At 35.5% G+C, this 26,640-nt stretch overlaps 3 protein-coding genes across 10 annotated transcripts; 2 read left to right on the forward strand and 1 right to left on the reverse strand.

The window, feature by feature from the left end:
* Positions 1-4,074: 4,074 nt before the first annotated feature.
* On the reverse strand, positions 4,075-5,567 carry LOC120189940 (NADH dehydrogenase [ubiquinone] 1 beta subcomplex subunit 2-like). 3 transcript variants are annotated; one of them, XM_039193073.1, is made up of 4 exons: positions 5,320-5,567; positions 4,711-4,756; positions 4,554-4,616; positions 4,075-4,243 (listed from the first exon to the last, which is right to left on the reverse strand). In XM_039193073.1, the coding sequence occupies exons 1-3, from the start codon at positions 5,421-5,423 to the stop codon at positions 4,554-4,556; spliced, it is 213 nt and encodes a 70-aa protein (XP_039049004.1). In that variant the 5' UTR covers positions 5,424-5,567; the 3' UTR covers positions 4,075-4,243. The 3 variants fall into 3 exon arrangements, with proteins under 3 accessions (XP_039049004.1, XP_039049003.1, XP_039049005.1); XM_039193072.1 differs by having other exon boundaries at positions 4,075-4,237; positions 5,320-5,565; XM_039193074.1 differs by having other exon boundaries at positions 4,227-4,265.
* Positions 5,568-14,322: 8,755 nt separating this feature from the next.
* Positions 14,323-15,281, forward strand: LOC120190745 (dehydrin ERD14-like). The gene is made up of 2 exons (XM_039193780.1): positions 14,323-14,689; positions 14,808-15,281. The coding sequence occupies exons 1-2, from the start codon at positions 14,438-14,440 to the stop codon at positions 15,147-15,149; spliced, it is 594 nt and encodes a 197-aa protein (XP_039049711.1). The 5' UTR covers positions 14,323-14,437; the 3' UTR covers positions 15,150-15,281.
* A 3,035-nt stretch (positions 15,282-18,316) lies between these two features.
* Positions 18,317-26,431, forward strand: LOC120190622 (ubiquitin-like domain-containing protein CIP73). Of its 6 annotated transcripts, none has more exons than XM_039193663.1 (19): positions 18,317-18,583; positions 19,248-19,448; positions 19,576-19,693; positions 20,403-20,510; positions 20,674-20,781; positions 20,879-20,997; positions 21,122-21,202; positions 21,515-21,691; positions 21,769-21,835; positions 21,918-22,072; positions 23,207-23,371; positions 23,477-23,548; positions 23,777-23,897; positions 24,000-24,278; positions 24,497-24,600; positions 24,690-24,902; positions 24,986-25,600; positions 25,705-25,857; positions 26,059-26,431. In XM_039193663.1, the coding sequence occupies exons 2-19, from the start codon at positions 19,260-19,262 to the stop codon at positions 26,125-26,127; spliced, it is 2,913 nt and encodes a 970-aa protein (XP_039049594.1). In that variant the 5' UTR covers positions 18,317-18,583; positions 19,248-19,259; the 3' UTR covers positions 26,128-26,431. The 6 variants fall into 6 exon arrangements, with proteins under 6 accessions (XP_039049594.1, XP_039049597.1, XP_039049596.1 ...); XM_039193666.1 differs by having other exon boundaries at positions 18,318-18,630; positions 19,297-19,448; XM_039193665.1 differs by having other exon boundaries at positions 18,318-18,583; positions 19,297-19,448.
* Positions 26,432-26,640: the final 209 nt, after the last annotated feature.

The raw sequence follows: 26,640 nt of genomic DNA on the forward strand, positions 1-26,640 counted from the left end.
TCTCGTTTTCCGCATTTTCCTCAATCAACAAATTTTTTCCCTTTTGACTAGCAGGCTTCCTGCAATCAGTCGCCCTATGCCCTTGTTCACCACAACGAAAACATCTAATAGTAGGGTTAGAATTACCCTACGGTGGCTGTTGAGCAGGACGGGAATCCTGAGGACGAACTGGTCGACTGTTGTGATCGTTCCTGATCATTGGTCTCCTGTTTTGCTGTTTTTCAACAGCAAGTACACACTGGTAAGCTTCCAAAACACTCCATAGTGAATGAAGGCTGAGGACATCTTGTAAGGGCTGGCGTAAACCCCCCAAATATCGCACCACCATTTGCTCATCCGTCTAAGATAAATCGTTTCGGGCGACCAATTGGTAAAAACTCCTCCATGTAATCATCGACTGATCGTGCGCCCTGCCTCAACGCATGAAGTCGATGAAACAAGGTTTGCGTGTAGCCGAAGGGAAGGAAGTGACCCTTCACCTTCTTCTTCATCTTCTCCCAATCAATGATCTTGGCCTTTCCCTGTTTTTCTCGTGAACGTCGCAACTGTTCCCACCACGCAGATGCTCTGCCCTTGAGTTTGATGGCGATCAGTTTCACTTTCACACGATCAGGGACTTCCTTATATTCAAAAATACGCTCTACTTCATTAATCCAATCCACGAATCCCTCGGCCTGTAACGTACCAGAAAACTCAGAGAGATCGACCCGAAAATCGAGGTCTTCATGACGCTCTTCCCGACCACGGTGTTCTCGGAATAGAGCACGATTGTGGTATGGGTTTTCAAAAGCGGAATTGGTATCGTGATCAGAGGCCTCACGATCCTCGAAATCCTGCGCCGCCAGGCGCTGGGTTAATTCTGCGACTTGCCCCTGTAAATCCGCAATCATCACATCCTGAACGTTGCGATCACGGCATTGGGCTTCCTCATTCAGAACCTGCTCACGGCGACCACGACCTCCAGCCATTGAAACTGGTGAAATTTCCTAGGAAGATGTTGAAGCTCTGACACCAACTGATGCTAGACAGAATAGTGATTATCCTGCAAGCGCTCTAACAGATGATTCACAAGAGAAAATTCACCCAAAAAATCCAGAGAAAAAAAGTCTATAGGGTTTAATAAAATATTATCAAATCAAAACCATGCAAAATCAGTCCACAAGCCGGACTGTTATAGCCAAAAATCGTCTTTATTCGAATTTTGACAAAAATAGAAAAATCCCGAAAATCACTCTAAATTGAAATTCGAAATAAAATAAGCAATCTCCAAAAAATCCGGCCTAAATCGGATTTAAATTGACTTCCTAATTGATAATCGAAATATTACCATAAATAGTAAAAAATATCTAATTCTTGTGATTCGGAGGGGAAAACGGCAGAATTTGAGGTTGAAAAAAAGGCCACATGGAGCGTAGCTCGATGTGGAGAGCGTGCGCGTCGAAAAGAGCTTTCCATATTGGGGTCTTATGCGCGATTCTGACACCTGTAGCCAAAGTTATGACCAAAAGACTGAAACATACTCAAAATGACCCCAATGAGGAACATGTCACAATCAATTCCCGTATTTGCGTTGATCTGTCAATATATGGTATCTCAGCGCCATCAAGGTGCAATCTGACAGCTCAACATCATCTGTCTCGGATCCTCTGCATCATAAAATCCAATAAAAAATATTGATTAATTCAAGTAATTGTAGAACGATTTTATTTTTGTTATTCTTTAAGTCGCATCTTAATTGCAGGAATCTTCATTCTTCACGTCTAGTTGCTGCAACTTGCTCTGTATGACTATTTGTGAACATGGGGTCACTGGACACCGACAATTTTTTTTGAAGGGATTTTTGTTTATAAAATTTATTTAAAATGATAGTATTAAATTTGACAACTAACATTTAGTTGATTTCCTCTAAAATTTAACATGGTAATATAAATTACAAAATCAGTCGGTCCGATTACGACAAAACCATATATGGCAGAAAATTGCGTATGAAATTTGATATCCAGTCTCCGTGTTGATGTCCCTTACGTGCTCATTTAGTTTTGATGATCTTTCTTCTCAATTATCTTTCTTCTTTTTGTTATTACGTATGTAACTTTTCAAAGATTTATGGTTTTGAAAAAGCTTATTGATTCCCTGCCGCGTTACAATCAAACAAAGTAGTGAGTAATTAAAGTAGAAGCTACTGCGCCCTCCAAGTTGAACACCGGTTGAGTGCATGGGATGCCTATGCCTGTCTGGTTGTGCTCAGTCATGGCCTTCGAGGGTGGTAAAATGGCTGAGATAACGTAAGTGAGATTTTTTAATTCTCAATGTAATTTAATTTGGAGATTATTTTTTTATCTAGGGTGAATTGTATAGTACCAACTTAAAGATTCTAGGTGTTCCACGCGTTTTTAAGTCAAATATAAAGACTCCACGATTGCATGACTTGGAGATTATTTTTTTATCTAGGGTGAATTGTATAGTACCAACTTAAAGATTCTAGGTGTTCCACGCGTTTTTAAGTCAAATATAAAGACTCCACGATTGCATGACATCTTTAGACAAATAAAGAAAACCCCACGACTGTATGACGTGTTCAAAAAAATAAAAAAGACCATTGGAATGCAAGGCGTATTTAGACTAATTAAAAATCTTACTTCAAGAAATAATATGACGGATACCTTACATGAGAAAATTATTTTTCCTACTACCCTATACGACGGATACATTCGAGGGCACCCTATTCTCTACCATGGATGGGTAGCAACTTTCACAAATCAAAGTAGATGCTACTGTAGGGTCCTTTCTTGGCCGAGTCGAGTCTAGGAGAAAAGTACTCAAAAATAGATATTGTTGTATATTATTTTATAATTTAAATTGATATGTTTTACATTATAAAATCAATAAAATTGAATATCTAAATTAATTTTTTTTATTTTACAATATTACTTTTAAAGTAAATATTTTATCTTCTTAAAAATAGTTTTTTTACAATAATATTTAACACTATAATCATAGACAAAACTTTTTATATTCAATATTTTCAATTAATTTTTCAGCTTTTCATTATTCAATTCGGAATCTTTTATTTATTTATTTGCTATTCATCCATAATTATAAATGTCAAAATGCTGTGGAGGGTACATTATTTGTGTGTGGATGGCCAATTTGGGAATATATTTGATAATAAAAAAGTGATTTTTCATCCTATAAACCATGCTAAATACTCAAAAATTAGTTTAAAGTCACGATTGAAAAAGTGATTCTCAACCTTTAAAATTTTAAATTTCTAACTTTTGTTGTGTATAATCCTTTTGAGATAAAATTATATTTTATCCTCAATTATTTGATTTTAATTGTTTTTTAAATTAATAGACATACATGTATAATTATTTATTAATTGTTTGATTGTTAATCATAAATTGATAGAACTTAAAAGATTTTTTTACTTTGAGTATATATATATATATATATTCAAAATAAGTATCTAAATTTTTATTTCGAAATAATTTTAAATCTGTGTTAAAAAACTGATAACATATTTTTTAATAAAATAATTCATATATTAAAATATTATTAATGAGTTATCATAAAATATTTTATATATTTTTATTATAGTTTAAGTGATATATTTCAAATATCATAATATTAGTAAGTGTAAATATAATTCAAATATTATTTTTCTATTTACAATATAATGTCTAAAATTAACATTTTATCTTTTCAAAATTAATTTTTAACCGCAATCTCAAACAATTAAATTTTAAACTCCACCTTTTAAAATCCATTTTTACAACACTTTTTAAATCAATTTTCAAAAGATTTACCAAACTGGAGTACATTTATATCAGTAGAGCAAAGGTTTGAGGTGCCTGTCTGTGGCCACTCATACATTAAGCCCACCAAGCAAGTAAAAGGGCCTCTGGAGAATACAACTTGTGTCTTAATGTTTTTTCTGCAGCATTTCACATGTTAGTATAGGAAAAATCATTATTAACAATTAGTTATCATAATGACTATGAACAATAAATCTTTTAATTGGCATAACTATGTTGTGATGTTTTTCAAGGAAGAAACATGAAATGAAAAAAGAGAAGGAAAAAAAAAACATAATGCATAACGGAGTTTCAGTTTACAACTCATTATGATCACAATCCCATTTCACGTTCACTTTATTTAAACCGACGAAAATTAACAGAACACATTCAGAACAGCATCTGCACCGGTTGTCCATAAACAGATTATCTTCTTCAGGCTGCAGCTAAACACAATGACATTAATCATTGAAGTGGAAAGCAAGCATCTTTCGTGTCATACTTCATTCCGATAATATGAATATAAATATTTCCTAAACATACTTCATTCATATGTCTTGATGCAAAAAGCTACTGAAGTTTCGTAATAAACTAGTATTACTGAAAAAATAAGTAAATAAATAAAGCTATGGAGCATCAAAGAACAAATGACTTCCCTTCCACTACTGAGAAACTAGCCTATCATAAGTGCAGAATTACACAAAATAGAAACTAAGCAGATCATGCTGGGCAATCACATGAAAAGAAATGCAGTACCTAATGCTTGTCTCCATGGCCATGAGAATGGTCATCATGGCCTTCCCACGGGTGTCGCCAACCCTAAGAGTCGAGAGACAAAGTAAGCCTAAGAATGAAGTAAAGTTATGGCGAATAAGGCTGATCACGAGGATCGCTGAAAAGAGGAACTTCTTACCAACACTACAGGACCATCTTGCTTAGCCCTATAGAGGACCCAAAACCTGAAACACCAGAATTTGAGGAAGTTCAGAAAACCCACCAGCATGTAGTATCATTTTTTTCAATGTTAGCAAGGAACTTTCTTTTTCTTAATATTATCTATATATCAGCATTGCAAAGCAATAATATATTCGAATGAAAATCACAACTGTCATGGATCATGATCCCTAATGAAAAGCTTGCAGCCTAACCCGGAAAACTAGCGAAATAAAACATAGAAACCCTCTGAGAATCAAGATAATTTGATCCAAATTCAAGCCTTAACTGTACTCTAGAAATTAATTCTTCCCTATCCAGGCATATCCTTCTTCTTCAGCTTTTGTAATTTAAAGTGCACCCGATTTCCCAATGACTTGCTCAAGTCAACAGATTCATTCAATAAAGTAAATCCAATAAAGCAAAAATGACGGATTGGGAATTATAGTCAAGCGTGTTTTATTCGATAATGCAGATTGATGCAAAATATGACAAATTAAGATTTAGATTAAGCCGAACTTAAAGAAATTTGATAAAAAAAATAAAAAACTTGAAGGAGGAGGGGGGGAGGGGAAGAAGAAGAGATTACCACATGACAGCGCATAAGCCCTTGCCTGTGACGGTATGCCATCTCTTTGGGTGATGCAAAGTTACACCTTTGTAAGTGGTGTTACCTCCATGGCCGCCTCCCATCTCTCTTTCTCTCTGACCAAACCCTAAAACACCAGAAATGGTCTCAAATGCTCGAAGCTGAAATTGTGGCCCTGGACTCGACTCGGTGGGGTTCAATGATCAATAGATTCCCGGTAGCTTTGCTTTGAACGCTCCCAACCGTTGGATGCCAAGTTGATCAATCGATCCACATTTGATGCCTGATTCATATATGTGCTGGACCGGACCCTGAGCTCGTTTCTTGTACTTAGCTTTTGGGTCCTTACTCTTACGAATAATAAACAAAATTATTGAAGTCCAAACCAAATCCCCAACACTGTTTAAATTCCATAAAAGAAGTAGAAACTATATTAAATGGTCATTGAATATTTAGAGTGCTTACATTTTAGTTACTGAAAACTTTAAAACTTGCATTAGAATCGTTAAATTTTAAAATATTTTTATTTTAGTCACTTTTGTTAACACAGATGATCAACATGTCATATATCGTTTTCTTTAATAAATCAATACTATTTAATAAGAATAATACGTACGTCACTATCTTATCGATTAAGAAAAAAAATAAACCAAACATTGTGCTTGAAGGGTTTGAACCTAGAACCTAAAAAAATTCAAAGCTTAACCACTGCATCAAGTTTAGTAGTACTTCTTATAAAAGATGATGACAATTGTTGTCGTCTTATTAGAGGATATTAATTTATTAAAAAATATGTAGGCATTCTACCAATTATTAACAATAGTGACCAAAGTGCAAACATCCTAAAAGTTCAATGACCATTAGTAGCATTTACCCAAAACAGAAAGCCTTCAAGTTTCTTATGGCTCAGGATGGGCCATAATTTGGCTCTCGCCTTGTCTATTTGCTAGGAATATAGGAATTTAAGGTTCCCTTACAATTAGTCATGGTGCTAAAGCTTTGTGAGAAGGATAAATTCATAACACAAAAGACCACCATCCAATACTCGAATCCTTAAATTATGTAGAAGGGATTCATGGTTGATGGTTTTGGTTATCTGTTGTTATCATGATCAATATTTTCTTGGATTGCGTTCGGGTGATAAATCCAGTCTGGAACGACTTGCATGAAGAAAAACGACTTGTCTGGAACTCCAATCTCTGATCTAAAGCAAAATCACATTACCGTAGACAATGAATACTTAACCAGATATGGCCCTTGGCCTAGTAAAAAAAGGGAGAATACCTCGAATCTGGACAGTTAAGTAGTTTTTCATCTGTTGTGATTTTTGCTCAGTTAATTTTGGAATTCGTCGTAGGGCCCTAGGTTTCGGCAAGTTGTATGATTATGTTGAAGATCTTTGGTGTCGGAGGATGAAGGTTTAGGTATCATGATTGGGAAGCGTTTAGTTAGTTGGATACGAGGCTTCACGCTTCTCAAAAACACTCAAGTTTAACCACTGAATTCTTAAGCATTATCTGGAGGGATGTTTGCACATGGACTTGGACATCATCCCTTTCTCTCCCCCCCCCCCCCATAACAAATCTCATAAACCAATGATTTCATTTTATTAAATACAATTCAATATCGGTGCGGTTAAAGATGTTGGTTCACAGTGCTAGGTATAAAACTTCACTAGATCGAACTTCAAAAAAAGGTTCCTTCCTAATACAATTTTTCGTAAAGGATTTGTGTACCGCTTATACCTTTTCAGTGCATAAAATAGAAACCATTTTCATCGGGAATTGAATTATTAGAATCAGAAAGTCCGTAGGGACTAAAAGCCGTGTGGATTGCTAGGACCCTCGCCACATGATGAGGAAAATCCAAAACGAACCCACGTCCATATCATCTTCTCTATCCAATTAGCACGTGGTTTTTGTTGAAATTCGTACTTCACTAGCTTTCTGCTAATGATCCACACTTGCATACGCACGCGAACACACATTATATATAGTGTAGTTCAGTACGTACTGGCAGAGTTGTTCTTATCAGAGCCTGTTTACAATTTTGATACAAAAAAAGAAGCTGACAACTTTCTTCTTTTGAAGGCCACTGCACATGGTTTTTCCCATGATCAGCTCGAAGATACTGGTGGCCCTCGTAAGGAAGTGGAAAACGATGGCTGGCATTGGTAGAAGAACGATATCGATCACTAGGATCAACCGCAAGCTTGCAAGGCCGGGTCAATTTGTTGTCTACACTGTGGTTGAGGAACGTTTTGTTGTTCCCTTAGCATATCTCCGCACCAGAATTTTCAAAGAACTCTTTAGATTGTCGGAGGAAGAGTTTGGATTGCCGTGGGACGGTCCTATAACTTTGCCATGCGATGCAGCAGTCTTGGATAGGGATGGCAAATGGGTACAATTTCGTGGGCGGGTGTGGATTTAGAAAGTGGTACCCGTCGCGGGTAGTGGGCGGGTAATGGGTTTGACACCTTACCCGCCCCGCATCCGCTCACCCACATCCGCCCGCCCAGCTAAATATCAAATACATTTCGGACATTATGAATTTAGGTATAATTTTAGAGACTAATTTATAAATCCTAATATTGTATAAGATATAACTTGTTATTTAACCAAATATTAGGAATAAGTTAAGTTTATGCATAATTTGTTTTCCTTTCAAACCTCTCATTTTCATTACTGCGCTAATCTTCAAAGGCAGATTGGGTTCTACGTATTTCTCAATTTCATATGTTACTATCAAGTTTTTGTCGATCTTCAAATGATGTTGGATTTTGTGGTGTTTTTTGTATAAATGATTCACTGTCTTAGGATATTGGAAGGGATTGCATAATAAAATACTCATTTTTTTAGTTAAAATGTCGAAATCTTATATCAATCTGCATGCATTGATACTGGTTGGAACAGTTCAAAACTTAACGAAAATGTGGAAACTTACTGAAATTCGGATTGGAATGGAGCTTAGACTACTTGATATCAATTTAGGGCAAAATGAGTAAGTACTAGTTTTATTTATGTGTTTGTTGCTTATGTATAACTTAAGTTTGTTGTCAAGCGGGTCTAGTCGGATACATCTCTAGTTGGATAGTGAGTGTGGGGATGGATTTGAGAATGCACCTGCGTGGGCGGGTGTGGATTTGAAAATTTTTACCCATCATGGGTGGTGGGCGGGTGGTAGATTGAAAAATATTAGATGTGTATGAGGATGGGGGAGGAGGTATTCGCACCTGACCCACCCGTTTGCCATCCCTAGTCTTGGAGTACGTAATTTCTTTGTTTCAAAGACACGACACCGAAATTCTGGAGAAGGCATTGTTCGTGTTATTGGGCTCGCATCGGTGTTACTCCACCATTGCTTCACAGGATTTGTGTTGACGATCATTCCACCGTGTAAAACCCAAATTGTTTGTACCAAAATAGGAAGTTACCATGGTGTTTGGGTTTGTTTTGCCAAATAAATAAAACAACTCCATGTGAAGCTAACTTAATAAAATAAAGCATCCACTCCTATCCTATGTTGTCTTTTAGGCTACAACCAAGTCTAAACACATTACAAAATAAAGCAAATATTGTTTACTACATTCCCACCTGGATCAGCATTTGAAATTTAGTTTCTCAGGGCTACGAATACAAGAAAAGAAAATAAGGTTGCGAGAAACACACCGTGCCTTGAAGCTAACTGCTACAAGTTCAATGAGAACATCCCCCACTTTCCACCTCAACCCATTGGACTCCTCAATGGTTCCCCGGCTTTTGAGGTGATCATCTCGAAACCATATTCCATCATCAGCTAGCCTTCGGCCAAGTTACATACTTGTTGCCAAAGTAAGCATGAGCCAGGTGCAATGATCAATAGGTATCAAATTTACACCGCAAGTTGGTCCTTTTTAAAATAAATAAATAAATAGGTGCTCAAATTATATCTAAAATTAACTTACGTGTCTAAAGAATTTTTCGTTAAAAATAGGCGTTTAACGTTTCCAACGTTACACTTTTAGGTGTCTAACTTCTCTGACATTATACTTTTAGATGTCTAACATTTCTGACGTTATACTTTTAAGTGTTTAACGTTAAATTTGATTGTTAAGTGCACTTGTCAAGATTATAAAATTTTATTTAAAAATACTTAAAAGTGTTATTTAAAAAAAAAACCCAAGATTTTCTTAAATTATAAAAAAAAATCCAAAATCTAAAAAAAATCCTAACTTCAATCCCTTATCATCGACGGCCGCCACCAACGACGGTAATTGACTAAAACCCGATAGCGTGCGACTACCCGAACCCCACCAACCAAACCCTCATGCTTCACACAGTGATTATAACGAAAAATCGACGATTACAACGGCTAAATTATTTCGACAACATGAGACGATTCAAGTGACGATTTCTCCCAGCATGCTTTGAACTCCAATTTAGATGAAGCGTCTAATGGCAAAGAGCAACGACCATAGCAAAATCACCGGTGATTGTCATAGATAAAGGGATTTGGGCTTAGAGTTTTTGGGGCTATTTTGACATGAAAAAATAAAATTTAATTTAAAGTTTTTTATTTTAAAATTTTTTTTTTAAATTTATAAGCATGACATGTGTAATTTAATGACCGAATTTAACGATTGTTACAATCAAAATACTTAAAAATGCCACTTGAAAACTTTAAAATATTTATTTTTAATGAAGATATTTTATATACTTAAATTAATATAAGGTATAATTATACACTTATTTTTTTATTTAGCCTCGAGAATTCAGTTGACGCCAATTTTTATTTTTATCTTCAGTTTATTTTTTTTATTTTTTTTATAATCAGCTAAATTATTTTTTGGTCAGGGTTATCGAAGATTGAGCTAGAAGTCAATGAGATTTTAAATCTTTTTTTTATAAAAGATTTTAAATTACTTTTAATTTTTTATTCGTTATTAATTTTTTTCTATTATTTATAAGAAAAGTGCTATCGAGTAATATTTTAGTATTATTTTTGTGTTAAATTAAGTAGGTTCAGTTGTTATTTTACATTTTGTTTACTGTTATTTTTATTTTGTTTATTACTTTTGTTACAGTTTATTATTATTATTATTATTTAATTTAAATAGGAATATAGTTAATTTATACTTCTTTATTAAAAATTATATTTTTTTAAAAAAAAATCATTTGTTCATGATTAGTACACTTAATTTATATAAGTTTTGTTCCATATTCGAACAACTAATAAAGATAATGTTAAGCCCAAATCGTCTTAACCATCCAATGACTTCTGCATCCACTTCACAGCAAAACTCCACTGCAAAGGTATTTCCATAAAGATGAGATGAAATATATGTCGTCTACAAGCAATTAAAACCTCACAAAATGCAATCAAAAGATATGTTGGCAGAAAACCTTAATTCTTTCGAATTAGCACTTGGCCAACATGATCCCATTAATCCAAATTTGGAAAAAGTAAATGATTTTGAATCAACGAAACAAACAAAAAAAGAATCAGTCAATGCTTAAAAGTATCAGTCTCCATTAGAAAAACGACTCTTGTTATCACTGCAACACCATAACGGCCGTATGTAGTGCAACCACGACAAATCCAACAACACTGAACTTATTGAAGCTCGGAAATTAAGACGCTATTCACCGTCGGTGTAGGAGCTTCAGCCGAAGTCTCTGAAATTGATGATGGAGTGATAACCGGGAAAAGAGAATAAGTAGGTGAAGGTGATCCGATGATTCAACGGTTACTTGCGATGATGCAGTTGTTATTTGTTTTGCCATTATGTACGTGGCAACGTACCTACATTTGTTTGCTGAGATGTTATGAATTTGGAAGGCAATTTTCCTTCCCCTAATGCTTTACCATATTGAATCTTAGCCCGTGAACTTTTGAATGGAATTAAATTGTAGTTGTGGTCACTTTTTTAGTTGCGCTTATTACAATTACAGACACAATTAATGTTATTACAATGATTATAGGCATCCTAATCTAACATTAACAGTTTCGGATGATATTAATATCACCGTATAACGAGCACTTTTGCAGTAGGGTTTTGGTGAAAAATCTTAAAACTGTGATATTCCAAACCGCCCACCTGTCACGTTCACATGGGCTCCGCCCAAAGTGACGTATCCCGGGAATGTGACGGAATTTTAAAAGAGAAAATCGCCTCAGTGACCAAAAATACCTTATAATATACGCGAGCTTCCAAGTTCGCAACGCGATTTAGAAGAAAATCGCAATGCGATTGATAGAATCGCAATGCGATTGAGAGAGTCGCAACGCGATCTAGAAGAAAATCGCAATGCGACTGAGAGAATCGCAATGCGATTTATAGAATCGCAACGCGATTGAGAGAATCGCAACGCGATTTAGAAAATCGCAACGGTCAAAAGAATAGTTAAAAAAATTTTGTTTCTTAAGAATTTTCTCTAAAAAGATAGTATCCGCGCGGACGTGTCGAAGACACGTATTACCACGACCACGACCACGACCACGACCACGACCCGACCCGACCCGAGACGAGACGGCGGCGGCGGCGGCGCGCGAGAGTCCCCCTTGTCCTCTTTCACTCAACAAGGAAGTGCAAAATACAAGCCTTAAATACCATTCCCAATAGTATTTCCAATACTATGTGGGATTGAGCATTACCAACACTTGTTCCAAATATCATTATTCTTCATAAGTTATCATCCATTACAATATGAATTAGTCGTGTTAATGAACCAATATACCTCATTAATATATGGTATTGTTGAACAAAAGAATGATGATGATGATCTTATTAAAGACCATCTAATACGAAAGAATCCAATGCATAACCGATACCTTATTGTGAAACTAATTCACATAGAGGTTGTACGTGAAAAAAAAATCTTTTACTTTTATAGTAAATATCTATCTCATAATTTTAATATAAAAAATATATTTTTATTTAATAATAGAATTATTTCATGTATTTATCAGTTATAATTTTAAATACTTATTAAATGAATTAATTTATTATCGATAATTCATATTGTAATGGATGATAACTTTTGAAGAATAATGATATTGGGAACAAGTGTTGGTAATGCTCTCACATAGTATTGGAAACACTATTGGGAATTATTTTAAGGCTTGTATTTTGCACTTCCTTGTTGAGTGAAAGAGGACAAGGGGGACTCTCGCGCGCCGCCGCCGCCGCCGTCTCGTCTCGGGTCGGGTCGGGTCGGTCGTGGTCGTGGTCGTGGTCGTGGTAATACGTGTCTTCGACACGTCCGCGCGGATACTATCTTTTTAGAGAAAATTCTTAAGAAACAAAATTTTTTTAACTATTCTTTTGACCGTTGCGATTTTCTAAATCGCGTTGCGATTCTCTAAATCGCGTTGCGATTCTCTAAATCGCGTTGCGATTCTCTCAATCGCATTGCGATTCTATAAATCGCATTGCGATTCTCTCAGTCGCATTGCGATTCTCTCAGTCGCATTGCGATTCTCTCAGTCGCATTGCGATTCTCTCAGTCGCATTGCGATTTTCTTCTAGATCGCGTTGCGACTCTCTCAATCGCATTGCGATTCTATAAATCGCATTGCGATTCTATCAATCGCATTGCGATTTTCTTCTAAATCGCGTTGCGAACTTGGAAGCTCGCGTTGCGAACTTGGAAGCTCGCGTTGCGATTTTCTTTTGACCGTTGCGATTTTCTTTTTAACGTTGCGATTTTCTAAATCGCGTTGCGATTTTGATATCGCGTTGCGATTTTATTGGTCATTTTGGCAAATCCAAAAAAAATTGGTTAAAATCATATATTATAAGGTATTTTTGGTCACTGAGGCGATTTTCTCATTTTAAAAAGCTAGATTAACGTACAACGAGGCCAACCCCACTATTCAATCATTCATTCCTTGGGGGCATGGGGTCCGTCCCCAGACGCCTATTGGTCACATATCTCGAAGCCTCCTTCTCCTTCTTTAGTAAGTAATGACACGTTGCCCATCATCCTCTCTATCTGGTCCTACACCGACCTTCGCATGCCAATACCGCTCACCACTATCTTCTTCCACGTGTCGGCGAACCCATTGGTCGCATGCTAGCATGATTTATAATACAGACAACAGAGTGTCTTCTTTCACTTTCTTCCCTTTTGACTGTTCATTTCCACCAGCGCTAGCTTATAACTCACGCCTGCACTCGCTTCCATTAGTTGGCACATCTGCTCAAAGTACAACTATCCAGCCAAAAAGCGAGTACAAAACAATCAATTATATTTAGAGAGTACACCTTTCGGATACGTTTATTTTACGGAAGATAAAATTACCGATGAGAATAAAAGATTATCAGAGAATAAGATTATTAGGAATGTTATATTTTGTGTTTCATTAGTTTAACATGAATGTAAGATTATCCTGTTTGGTTAAAAGAATAAAATATTATTGAAATATCATTATTATATATTTGTATAATATTACAAGTTGAAAAATATTTATATATTTTCTTTAAAAATTTAAATTCATAATATTTATATAAGTTTTTTAAAAATTAAAAATATAAAAAGATTTAATGAAAGAGTAAAATTTTATTTTAATCTATGAATTTCATATAAAATTTTAATTATGGATTTTTTTGTAAATATAAAATAATTTAAGGTTAAATTTGTAATTTAATATTCATATAATTTTTATTATTCAATGACAGAATAATGATATTTTTGAAAAAAAATAAAAATTTAAGGGCATTTTAGTCTAAAACGCCGTTAATATTACAATACCTAAAAGAATAGAGGTAATGACATTCCCAATAATATACCCAAAAACATTTACTATTTATAATAATACATTACCGATAATGATATTTCTGGTCAAACCAAATGAGATTGTATATTTCATTCAAAGGAAATCTCACATTCCCTATCCAAATGCCGCTTAAATTAATGCAAACGTCGGTTACATGAATGGCGCTCGATTGGCTAGCCCGTTAGCTTCCGTTAACTTTTAGATGGCTCCTTTTCCTTAATCGCGTCAGAACCGCGTTGTGATGACGAGGCTTTGTATTCTATAAAATACCAGGGTTCTCATTTCTCTAAATAAGTGAGAAGTGGAGCATAGCTAGCTTTGAACATATTTGTTATTCGTGCTTGTTGATACAAAGAAAAAAATGGCTGAGGAGAATACCAACAAGATTTCTGAGGTCGAGAGCAGCGTCGCCGGTGAAGAAGCAGTGGAGTCGAAGGACCGAGGGTTGTTCGATTTCATGGGGAAGAAAGAAGAGGAGAAGCCCCAAGAGGAGGCGCTTGTAACTGAGTTTGACAAGGTTAAGATTGAAGAATCAAAGCCAGAGGAAGAGCGAGAGGAGAAGAAGCATGGTCTTCTGGAGAAGCTTCACCGATCAGATAGCAGCTCCAGCTCCGTAAGAACGTTAAATCACTTTCTTCTTTTATGGTTTTAGTAACTGGGTCGCCAAATTTTCACTTTTGCGTTATGCTTTAATTATCCTAACATGTAACCCGTTTGTCCGAAACGTGCAGTCCAGCGATGAGGAAGAAGGTGAAGATGGAGAAAAGAAGAAGAAGAAAAAGAAGGAAAAGAAAGAAGCCACGGTAATCCCAGTTGAGAAGATTGATGAACCAGTGGTTCAGCCGGAAACGCCTGAAAAGAAAGGTTTCCTTGAGAAGGTCAAAGAGAAACTACCCGGACAACATAAGAAAGCTGAAGAGGTGAGTAGCCCACCTCCAGCACCACCGGCAGCGGCTGAGCCCCATCAGGAGGGCGACGCAAAGGAAAAGAAGGGGATTTTGGAGAAAATCAAGGAGAAGCTTCCTGGTTACCACCCCAAAACAGATGAAGAGAAAGAAAAGGAGAAGGCTTGAGTTTGAAGTTAAAAGAAAAGAGATGATGAAATTGTGTGTTTCTTAAATTGTTGAAATTGTGTGTTCTTTTGTTTTTGGCTTGTATTTGTATATTTCATATAAGTTTCTCTCTTCTTCCCTGCTTTTAGACAATTCATGCTCAGTATGTAAGAAAGGACAAGCTATTACCTTTCTTTGTGTGATTTGAACAGTGCTTAATGGATCAATTTCTTGCTTTATCGTTATCATATGGAGACCCACTTGCTTTTGCTATTTCTCTTCTGAATGAATTATGATCAATGTTTTGCTGGATAAACTTTAGCCATTAGTATAATTTCGTATCATCGCATCTTGCTCTTCCATGGATGAGATGTTAATTAAACTTCATTTATTGTTTGAATTATTGAAGTTTTGATCAATTACATTCTCACGTATTCAATATAATATAGTAAGTCGTTGATCATTGCATTATCTTACATTTCTGCTTTCGGTTGAAATGTTACTACCAATTAGTATTCACCAATCACTTCCCTTTCTATGCACAAAATTAATGATATATATTTGAGTTAATTGCATTACATGTCCTCAAAGTATGATTTTCATTTTTAATTGGTCTCTGAGTTTTTAAATGCTTCAATTCCATATTTAAACTATGACTATAATTCTAAATTAGTTCTCAAACTTTTGAACATTTTAATTTTATCCCCAAACTACAACCTTTATTCTAAATTGGTCCTCAAACTTTTGTAATATTCCAATTCTATCCTAAACTATATGTATATACTAATCACATCCCTTGTTAATAAAATTGTTAGACTACGTTATATTGTTATATGTTTGAAAAAAAAAACAAAATTTAAGTTAAACTATGGTTGAAACTAATTACATATTTAAATGACTTTGGGGATGAAACTTGAAGATTAAAAAAGTTTGGGGACCAATTTAGAAAGAAAATTATAGTTCAGGGGTGAAATTAAAATATTCAAATTTTTAAGAGTTAATTTAGAATGAGAATCACAATTTGAGATAAATTGAAATATTAAAAAAATTTAATAACTAATTTAAGATGTGAGTTATGGTTTATAGATATATGATACAATTGATTCTATATTTTCGGACAAACTTAACGGCAGCTTTGTTGTTCATATCAATTTTTAGATTATTTATGAATCTATCACCTTTCAAAAAAAAAATTTAGAAAAATGATATATATTTTTCTTTACACGTGTCGGTTATGCTTCTATAAAAAAAGCGTTAGATATAATGTATTTTTGTTCTTCGTAACAATTAATTCAGTAAACAATGTAGTAGTAAGAAGTTTGATATTGATTAAGCAATGTTTTAAGATTGAATTCTTGGTATGTAAAAAATTTATGTTGGGAGACACGCCCACCAAAATCAGGTGTACAACGCGGGTCGATTTAGATTAATTAAGGTGAAGTCTTAGAACGGGGAGAAAATTGCCCGTCTAGCACAATTGGTAGAGCTCAATGCTCTTAATCTTGTGGTCGTGGGATCGAGTCTCACTGAGGGAAATTCATAACGGAAGTCTTCCACGGAATCTGCTCTCAGCCTGGCGTTGGGGGTAACCTACTACCCTACCTCCTCTTTACTCCATTACATATGAGAATAGGGTTAGCTAATTTTTTTTCTTAGAACCGAGAGGAAAAAAAAGATGTAGTTGTTTAAAAGTAGAGTTAATTATATCATATGTCCCCAAATTATAACTTTCATTTTAAATTGTTCCTTAAACTTTTAAATATTTCAATTTCATCCTCAGACTATGACATTTATTCTAAATTAGTCCTTAAATTTTTAATATATATATATATATACTAATCACATATTTTGTTAATAAAAGTTTTTATTTATTTATTAAGCTAAGGTAATTACAAAGTAATATAAATTCTAAATACTTTTAACCACTTGATAATTAACGTTGATCACCCTTATAGTTGCTGGTGCTCGAATCAATAACTTCTAAAAACAACAATAACTTCTTTAACCCTTGAAGTAAGTTAATTTGTGTTCTTTTAAAAAAATTAAATTTAAAATCGTGAATTTTGGAAAAGCATGAGAGACGAAATATACTTTTTCTCTCAGTCTACGAGTGACGATGAAAATAACAACTATATATATATGAAATTTAAATGTATCAAATAATAATATTTTTGATGTAATTGAAATATGATAATACAATTATATTGTCATAAAAATTAAAAAATTATATTTACGATGACTTCTGCGTAAATGAATTTCATAATATGGTAGTAGTTGTCGCATGCGAAATTTGTTCATATTAAATGTTCTTCCAGAAGATCGTAATTGTCATTGTTTTTCAATATTATTAATGATATCTTTAATGTTACCGATATCAATATGACATCAATATGTGTTGATTGAACAAATTCACTCATCAATGTGTCTCGGTCGTGTGATGATGAATGATCTTTGAAGAATAACGATTGGTAGAGGTCATGTATAAAATCCCTAATTACTTTTTCTAGTATATATATATATATATAATATGTGCCTCTCTATTTAAAAAAAGTAAAATAAAATGTGCCTCTCAAAATTCCAACTTGAAATCTTCTATGTATTGGGCTTTTGTTTTTCATCGTCTATATATATTAATGCAGCGTAGGAAATAATGATATTGTAATATATAATTTTACATAATATTTAAAATAAATATATTCAAATTGAATAAAATTAATTTTTAAATACAAAATTTGAATTATTAAATAATATCATGAACTCCGAGAGTCCTAGTGATCGAAATTTCACCCTTAGAATTATATACCAATAGTGACCTAATAGTTTCAATGGGCTGGGGGTTAACATGTTTTGGGGACACGGGCTGATTAATGGGCTGGGGGTTAACATGTTTTGGGGATACGGGCTGATTAAAGGACTGTTTGTTTATTTCAGAATAATTAAGCGTTAAATGATTTAGAGACTCTGTATGACTTAGCTCTGAGTATGACATACTGTTTGATAATGTCTCTGAATCATTCAGAATGTATTTCTATACTAAATTATTTAATATTATTTTATTAAATCATTCAATACTAAATCATTCAGAAATACAAAAACAAACGCGTTGACATTCTAATTCTTGCCAGGATACTCGTGCCGCCATAATAATTTTTGCGCGATAGATTCCTCAAGCCCAAGAAAGAAGAGGGAAGGCGGAAGACGTGAAAAGTTGACAATGAGGTCATGTACGAAACGGCCAACAGCAAAACGACGCCATATTGGCCGTTTCCGTCCGCATCACTAAATGCTCCGCCGCTAGGTCTCGAATAGATCTTCTGGAATCAAATTTAGCAACCACAAACGAAGGCACACAATTGGCATCGTCGTAAGCAACCTCGTCCGCTCCAACCGTTGCGATTTTCACGAACCAAACCCGCCGTTTCTTTTTGGTTGATCGAACCGAATTTCTCAGTTCCGTACGATTTTTTTCACTATCTTGTTTATACTTCTACACACCAATTTGGTTCGTTCTTTTGTTCTCCTACTATTTTTCTTATAGATCCTTGGATTTGGACTTGCTCTTTTAGCCCTGTCGATTGTGGGATTTGACTTATTTCACATTTTTCATGATAATTGTTTCTCTTAGTTTATTTTAATCTTATTTGATTTATTCAAGGTTCTACGATACGATGATTGCAATGTAATTGTTCATTGTTGATGTTATCATCGATTCTGATCTGTTGGTTACTGTATTGTTGTAAAAACATATACATTAAAATCATAGGGAATTTGACTTTTGTTAACCATTGCAAAAAAAAATGCTTGTTAGTTGTAATGCATTTGATTGAGGTAAAATATATTTCAAATCCTGAAATGGGTTGTTGATAGGTGTTCCAAAGTCGCGAGAACCTGTTACTGTAAGAAGGATGCAGTCCTTAGATCATTTACTTTGAAGAGATGTTTTAAATTTTTAATCTTGTTCCATCCATATTTGTCAATTGTTTACGATGATAGACAACTAATTATTTTTTATTTGATGATAGAGAATAAATTAGACAAATAATATTTATTATGATTATGACATCTTTTGGGGCTCTGTACACTTTGGCTAATAATAGTTACTTAGGGGATCTGAATCAGGGAAAAAACACAATGGAAATGAAGTTTTACTTTTCTTTACCTGTTCTAGGCGATTGTAGCTGCCAAATTGCAATGGCAGATCAGCACTCTAATGAAGGTTCAGTTTTGGACAATATTTTTGGGGAATCTTCAAATGCAATTGTAGAGCTCAAGGTCAAGACTCTGGATTCACAGATTTGTAGTCTTCATGTTGAAAAAAATGTAAGTGCTTTTTTTCTCTAGCATGGACATTCTCAAGATCTTTCTGGCATTTGGCGCGGCCTTAATTTTTAAGAAAATGTACCTCATCCAGCTTTTAGCTGATGCCTTCTTAATTGGATGGATTCAGACACCAGTGTCATTGTTCAAGGAGAGAATAGCTAATGCAATTGGTTTTCCAGTTGGTCAGCAACGGTTGATTTTCAGGGGAAAGGTCTTAAAGGATGATCATCTTCTTTCTGAATATCGTATCCTGTGGTTAGGGAAATTGATTGTTGTAAGTTAATTCTTGATTAAAATTTTTCAATACTGCAGCTCACTGCCTGTGAAACCATTACCCTTTTAGATGCCATGTTAACGAACAGTATTATCCAAACCTTTTCATTTTAAGCACGATCTTTGCATGTATTTATAGCATTACTAAGAATGCTGAAGAGTTATATATGTAGATTGGTTTTATTCCTGTCAAAATTTGTAGACTGCTAGTGGTGGTAGCTGCTTCCTCAAATTGATCCATTGCTTATACAAACAGTAACTTCTTTTTCCATTGTGTTCTCTTGTGATCCATTTAATATTTATGGTTAGTAGTGATATGATATATTCTTATCCCATCGCATATGCAAACTTGGACAACCCAAAATCATACCATATTTCCAAAATGATCACAAACTAAATAGCATCAAAGTATCAAATATATTACTTCCTATTCACTTCATGTTTATTGACACAAACATTGAAAATGTTCACTCACTCAAATACTGGATATGACCTTGGTGGTAAGGCAATGCATATTTAAAGTGAGATTTGGTAGCTGGTCCATAATTCTAGATATTAAAAGGGGAAATTGGGATGCTCTCGTCTTTATCTCCCGAAGATATGATTATCACATTAAGTTCAAGTTTGTGAATGTCCTATTTTGTGGTTCACTTTATGGTTTGAATCCTTTACCGAGTTTAGATGTTGAGGATGGAGATACACTGCACTTAGTTGAAAGGCAGCCAGCCCAATCACAGCCTTCATCTGAAACAAGTTCAGGAGAGACAAATGGAAATAACAGTAATAGAGGTATGATATGTACATTGGTGCTTGCCTGGCCTGTGAAGTTGAGAGCATTATTGGGATGCTCTCGTCTTTATCTCCCGAAGATATGATTATCACATTAAGTTCAAGTTTGTGAATGTCCTATTTTGTGGTTCACTTTATGGTTTGAATCCTTTACCGAGTTTAGATGTTGAGGATGGAGATACACTGCACTTAGTTGAAAGGCAGCCAGCCCAATCACAGCCTTCATCTGAAACAAGTTCAGGAGAGACAAATGGAAATAACAGTAATAGAGGTATGATATGTACATTGGTGCTTGCCTGGCCTGTGAAGTTGAGAGCATTTTACTAAAAGCTGCAGCTACCTAGAGCTAATTGAAAAAGAATTGGCAGGAAGTGATGCTAGTGCAGGCATTCCTCCTAATCACTTTGGGCAGATCTTGCACAGTGTGGTTCTTGGGACACTCAATGTTGGAGATCAAGGTGAAGGCATTGTTCCAGAACTTACTAGGGTGAGTACTTCTCTTTTTATTTGTTATGCATAGTTCAGGTTCAACTCTGTTTGATAAAATGAGTTATTGAATTGATATGTGAAATCAATGAATCTTATTTCATTCTTTGTTTCTTGATATATAGGTTCTTGGGGCAGTTTTAAACTCTTTTGGAGTTGGAAGCCAGCCTACTGCAACTAGTACCACTAGTCAGTTTTCAACCTTCGTGAGTAAAGCTCGATTTCAACTTTTGTTCTCTTGCTTTTGACTTGGGTTCTCTTAGGAAAGAGATGATTAATTGTCTTTAACTTGGATAATATCAATTTTTTTATAAAAGATTTATTTTAATACTGTTAACTCTAACGAGCATGTCAATGATTCAAATGTTGCATAAGGAAAACTAGAAAAGAATGTAACACTGTTATGGTGCTTATGCAATTATTGATATTGCTTTCGGTTTCTCAAGGGGATAACTATGTAGAATGCTTAGAGTAATTAAATGATTATGTATACTGTTTAAATAAAAGCTCTCTTTCAGGCTCCTCAAGGAAACTCAACTGATGGAGTGCGTGGTGGCAGGCCTGGTGGTGAGAACCAGGCAGGAATTCAGATTCCGTCTGCACAATCATTTCCTGGTCAATCCTTTCAAGTTGATCCTCAATTCATTCCGATTCCTCTTAATGCTGCACCAATACCTGTCCCTTCACTTAATACGGTTGTACAAATGAACTATTCTCTTTTGGCAGATTATACTTTGGTTGTTTTCTGATTCCATTGTTTTATTTTCTCCAGCCAATTCCAGATTCTTTAAATACTCTGTCAGACTTTATGGACCACATGGAGGCACACTCTCCAAATGGTGATATCCGAAAAGGCATTAACTCGCAGATTTGATTGAAAACAGTAGTAGTAACTGACTGTTGCTGCATTATATTATGTAGGTTATCAACCACACATGTCTACGACTAACCGAAGAGAGCAACCGAGGGTAGTGTTACCGACCGATGCACGGGGTTTGCCGACACCTGAAGCATTGAGCATTGTAATGAGACATGCAGAACGACTTCTTAGCAGTCATGCTATTGTTGCATTGTCTGTAAGTATTATGCCTTATGGTTCTATGTTTATTGTTTGGAATATTTGAGGCTTTTTATGTTATCTTGTATACTGGTTTCTCTCTATATATTTTTGTCCTTTTATCCATTTTTCTGTTTAAATCTATGTGAATTCTCTTTCTAATGCGTGTTGTTATTTGATTTCCCAATCTGTCTCATTTGGTTCAAGTATCAAGGAGAACGAGGTAATTGGAATTTCCATTTTCATGCTCTCTTCTGTATAGGGATGGTTAACGGAAACAATTTCGTGGATTCCGTACCGTACCCGTTCCAATTGGGGCGGGGATGGGTATAACTTTAGTGGGTAGTGGGCGGGTGTGGATTTAAAAAGTGGTACCCATCGCGGGTAGTGGGCGGGTGATGGGTTTGAGACCTTACCCGCCCCGCATTCGCCCTTTCCACATCCGCCCACCCACTAAATACCCATTAAATTTTGAACCATTATGAATTTAGGTATAATTTAAGAGACTAATTTATAAATCTTAATATTGTATAAGATATATTATGGTGTTTTATGTACTTTAAGATCTATGTCAACACTTAACTCAGATAATCCTTGGTTTATTTTATTATGCTTCTTAATGGACATGTTTGTTTTATGTTTGTTACTTAAGTATAACTTAAGGTTGTTGTCAGGCGGGTCTAGCTAGGTATGTCTCAAATTGGGTAGTCGGTGTGGGGATGGATTTGAGAATGTACCCGCGTGGGTGGGTGTGGATTTGAAAATTTTTACCCATCATAGATGGTGGGCGGGTGGTGGATTTGAAAATATTAGGTGGGTATGGGGATAGGGGAGGGGGTATCCGCACCCGATCCGCCCGTTTGCCATCCCTACTTCTGGAGCAATATTCTTGATTTATGATATGTAAATTACAAGATTTCTCTTAGTGAAACTTTTGTATGTTATGGAATTCATAATTATATGTAAGATTGTTGAAACTAAGTTCACAATGTAGGTATTTTTGGCTTTGATGCAGGTGAGTTTTGAAGTTGTAATATGTATAATTGAAGATTCTTTACACAGAATCTTTCGCAATCCTTTTCTTTTTCCTTGTCAAGTTTGAAATTTGTATCATCTGATAATATGTATCTTTAATTTTCTACGACTTTTGTAGCATATTGCAGGATGTTTGGAGCAAGAGAGGGATTCTACTGATCCTGCACCGAGGGGGCAAATTCAATCAGAGTCGACACAAGTAGGTCTTACAATGCAACATTTAGGTGCCCTTCTCTTAGAGCTTGGTCGAACCATATTGACGTTGCGTATGGGGAATTCTCCTGTATGTACCTATAATTACTTGTATTTATTTCTATCAAAAAATTACTTGTATTTATCTCCATTGTCATTAAAGTAGTAACATTTCAATGTTTCATGCAATTTATAGGATGAATCTTCAGTCAATGCTGGGCCTGCAGTTTATATATCTCCTTCGAGGCCAAATCCTATTATGGTTCAGGTTTGCTAAATATTTATTGGCATTGTATCAAACTGGTCAAATAACTGCAATACCTGCTAATATATCCTTTTCACATATTGATATTGAGATATCCAGTATTGATTATCAGAGCAATTTTGAGCAATGTAGTCAAAGGTTGAAGATATTTTCATGCTACTTAATCTTGTTAATTCAAGTGTTTGAAGTCTCTTTGGTGTTCTGTTAATCATGGTTTGTTGATTTGCACAGCCTTTTCCCCTTCAAACCAACTCCCTCTTTAGTAGTTCCAGTTCTCCATCAAATGCTCTTAATATAGGCCCTATTGGTATTGGAAATGCTCAAAGGCACATAAATATCCATATACATGCTGGTTGGTGTAATCTGCTTCAACTGAGACCATAATGGCATTTTTCTTTAAACTAAGCAATGTGACTTATTTTGTCTAAGAATTACCATCATTATCACTTATCAGGCACCGCACTGGCACCTGTGGTTTCAGCAGTTGGTAACAGAACAAGTAATGAAGGGGTGCAAGGAGAACTTGGCAATAATGGTAGTTCTGGTCCAATGCGGGTTCTTCCCATGCAAAACATTATTGCTGCTGGTCGCCCAGCACATTCCACTGGTGTAGTGTCTAGTGCAGCTCAATCTGCATCCAATGATTCATCTCTATCCTCTGCCCTCGTGGAAGTGAATTCAAGGCTTCGAGACCTTGTTAGTAATGTGCAGGGGCAGAACCAGGTTGTATCAGGTAGCTGGCTGTTAATTGGTTTAGATTTTAATAACCACAATGTTACTTGTTCATACAGTACGTTATTAACATGCACAAGGAGAAATGTTTTGCATCAGGTATGTGGCAATGAATGGTTTTGAGATGCAAATAACCACAATGTTACCTGTCCATTTGGTTTCTCTGGTATTTAAGGTCAATCAAAATCTAATGTGGAATTCATGCGGTGTCTGGTGCAGGTAATGATGCAGGAACTGGACAGCCTGATAATATGACTGCTAGTGGAGCAGGAGATTCTAGTGTTGCATTACCAGCAGACCTTCGTGAAACTGAAGAACAGAAGGTGTGCTTTGTTCAGAATGAACTTAAATGATTTATTAGCAATTGTCTGTTTAGTATTCTAACCTGTACTAAGTTACCATTGATAATCAGTCACAACGGCAACATGATGAACATAGTAACAATGCTACCAAGAGTGGCAAGAGTTCAAAGGATGTATCAACTGGCACAGTTGGATGCCTTCCAAGCTCAAGTGGAGAATTCTTGGTAAATTCAGAAAACTCTTCAGCAAGTGTTCTGAGATCCACCGAGGAAAATGCTAAACCTGTTCCACTTGGATTGGGTTTGGGGGGGTTGGAACGCAAGGTTTGATGATAATTTCTTATTTTATTCTAAATTGTTTATGTTACTACTATAAAAAAATGATAATATGGTATCATTGTGGTCAGAGACGGGTCAACCAGGCAAAATCATCTCTCAGTACTGGAAATACTGGAATAATCAGGTCTCATGATCAGAGCTCGAGTGCTAGAATGATTTGCCAAAAGATTTTGCAGTCACTTACATCTCCGAGCTCTTCTGTGGATAGAGTGGGAGATGATGCTTCCTCAAGTAATCCTGGTGTTCAGAGTAGATCATCAGGAGTGCGAACTTCTGATGATCAATTAGATGTTGCTAATGCTGTCTCTCAAGTTCTTGAAAGCCCTGTAATAAATGGATTATTGGCTGGGGTTTCTGAGCAGACTGGTGTTGGTTCACCAGATGTATTGAGGAATATGTTGCAGCAACTCACTCGAAGTCCACAAATCATGAACACTGTCAATCAACTAGCTCAGCAAGTTGATAGCCAGGATATTGGAAACATGTTTTCAGGGTTGGGAGTACAAGGTGGTGGAATTGATATGTCACGCACGGTCCAACAAATGATGCCTATTGTTTCTCGGGCACTTAGTCAAGGGGCATCTGCACCTCTGCCATTCCATGCTGTAGAACCTAAACCACAGGTTCATCATGATGGGAGGAAGTCTAATGCAGCTAATTACCCTTGTGATAGTGATTTTCAGGTTTTTCTAATTTAAATTTTGTTTCATTTTTATCATATAACGGTCAATTAAATAGTAAGAGATGCTGACATGGGGACTGTTGTCATATCTGTTGTGTCATCTAGGACAATGTTCGACAAATAGCTCAGAGGATCGAGGAATTTAATTCACCTTGTGACGTCTTCCATGCCGTTGCAGAAAATGCAGTTCAGGTATATGGCAATGGGAGGAACACAGAACTTTTGAGTGAGTTATGTGGTGATGAGGATCTTGCTGAGGTAAGTATTCTGGCTGAGTTACTTTCTGTTATTGTCTTTGATGTGCAATTGTGTTTCCTATAAGTTAAAGCCAGTTGTGGTTAAAAAAATGCTTCCATTATCAGAAGGAAGAGGGATTAAGCAACGTTGTCCTTTCAGTGTGCCTAATTTTTCTTGGTGATTATTTCATGGAAACTCAATAATATTGTCCGACACGTCCAGGAATACGTCGAGATGCTACACCAGGACATACGTCAACGATTTCAGGATAAATATGAGGACAAGTGCTAGCATTTCTGCATTATTAAAAAAATACATTTGTTGAATGAAGGTCTGCCTCTAATTACCTCCTACTGTACTGTGGGGGGCGGGGTCATTTTCTTTGTTTTACATCGAGGATTCTTGTATAAGCTTTGGCTTTCCCCGGGGGGGGGGGCTTGTTTGCTATTTTGCTCTTCCATGATTTGTTTGTTCAAATGTTTGTCTTGTTTAATTGCATATTAAATTAAAAATTGTCATTATAAGATGATATGCTTCCTCGTACTCGATGATTCTTGTACGAGGGGAGGGAAATTTGTAATCTTTCCCTTTTTTTCATTCTATATTGTGCTGCAAACAAAGGAACGTGAGAAATTTATTCTAATAAAACTTGTAACTTATTATCTTAATTCACTACATTTAAAGAGGTCCAGCACGAGATAACTTGGAACATGGGGGGTTGAGAACTTGAAATTTTAGTAATTTATTAGCTCGATTCAGTTTTTAATAAAATTACGAATAGTGTTATTATTACACGTTAAATGA

Source organism: Hibiscus syriacus, unplaced genomic scaffold (genome assembly GCF_006381635.1).
Source record: "Hibiscus syriacus cultivar Baekdansim isolate YM2019G1 unplaced genomic scaffold, ASM638163v2 tig00116962_pilon, whole genome shotgun sequence".
Taxonomy (NCBI): Eukaryota; Viridiplantae; Streptophyta; class Magnoliopsida; order Malvales; family Malvaceae; genus Hibiscus; species Hibiscus syriacus.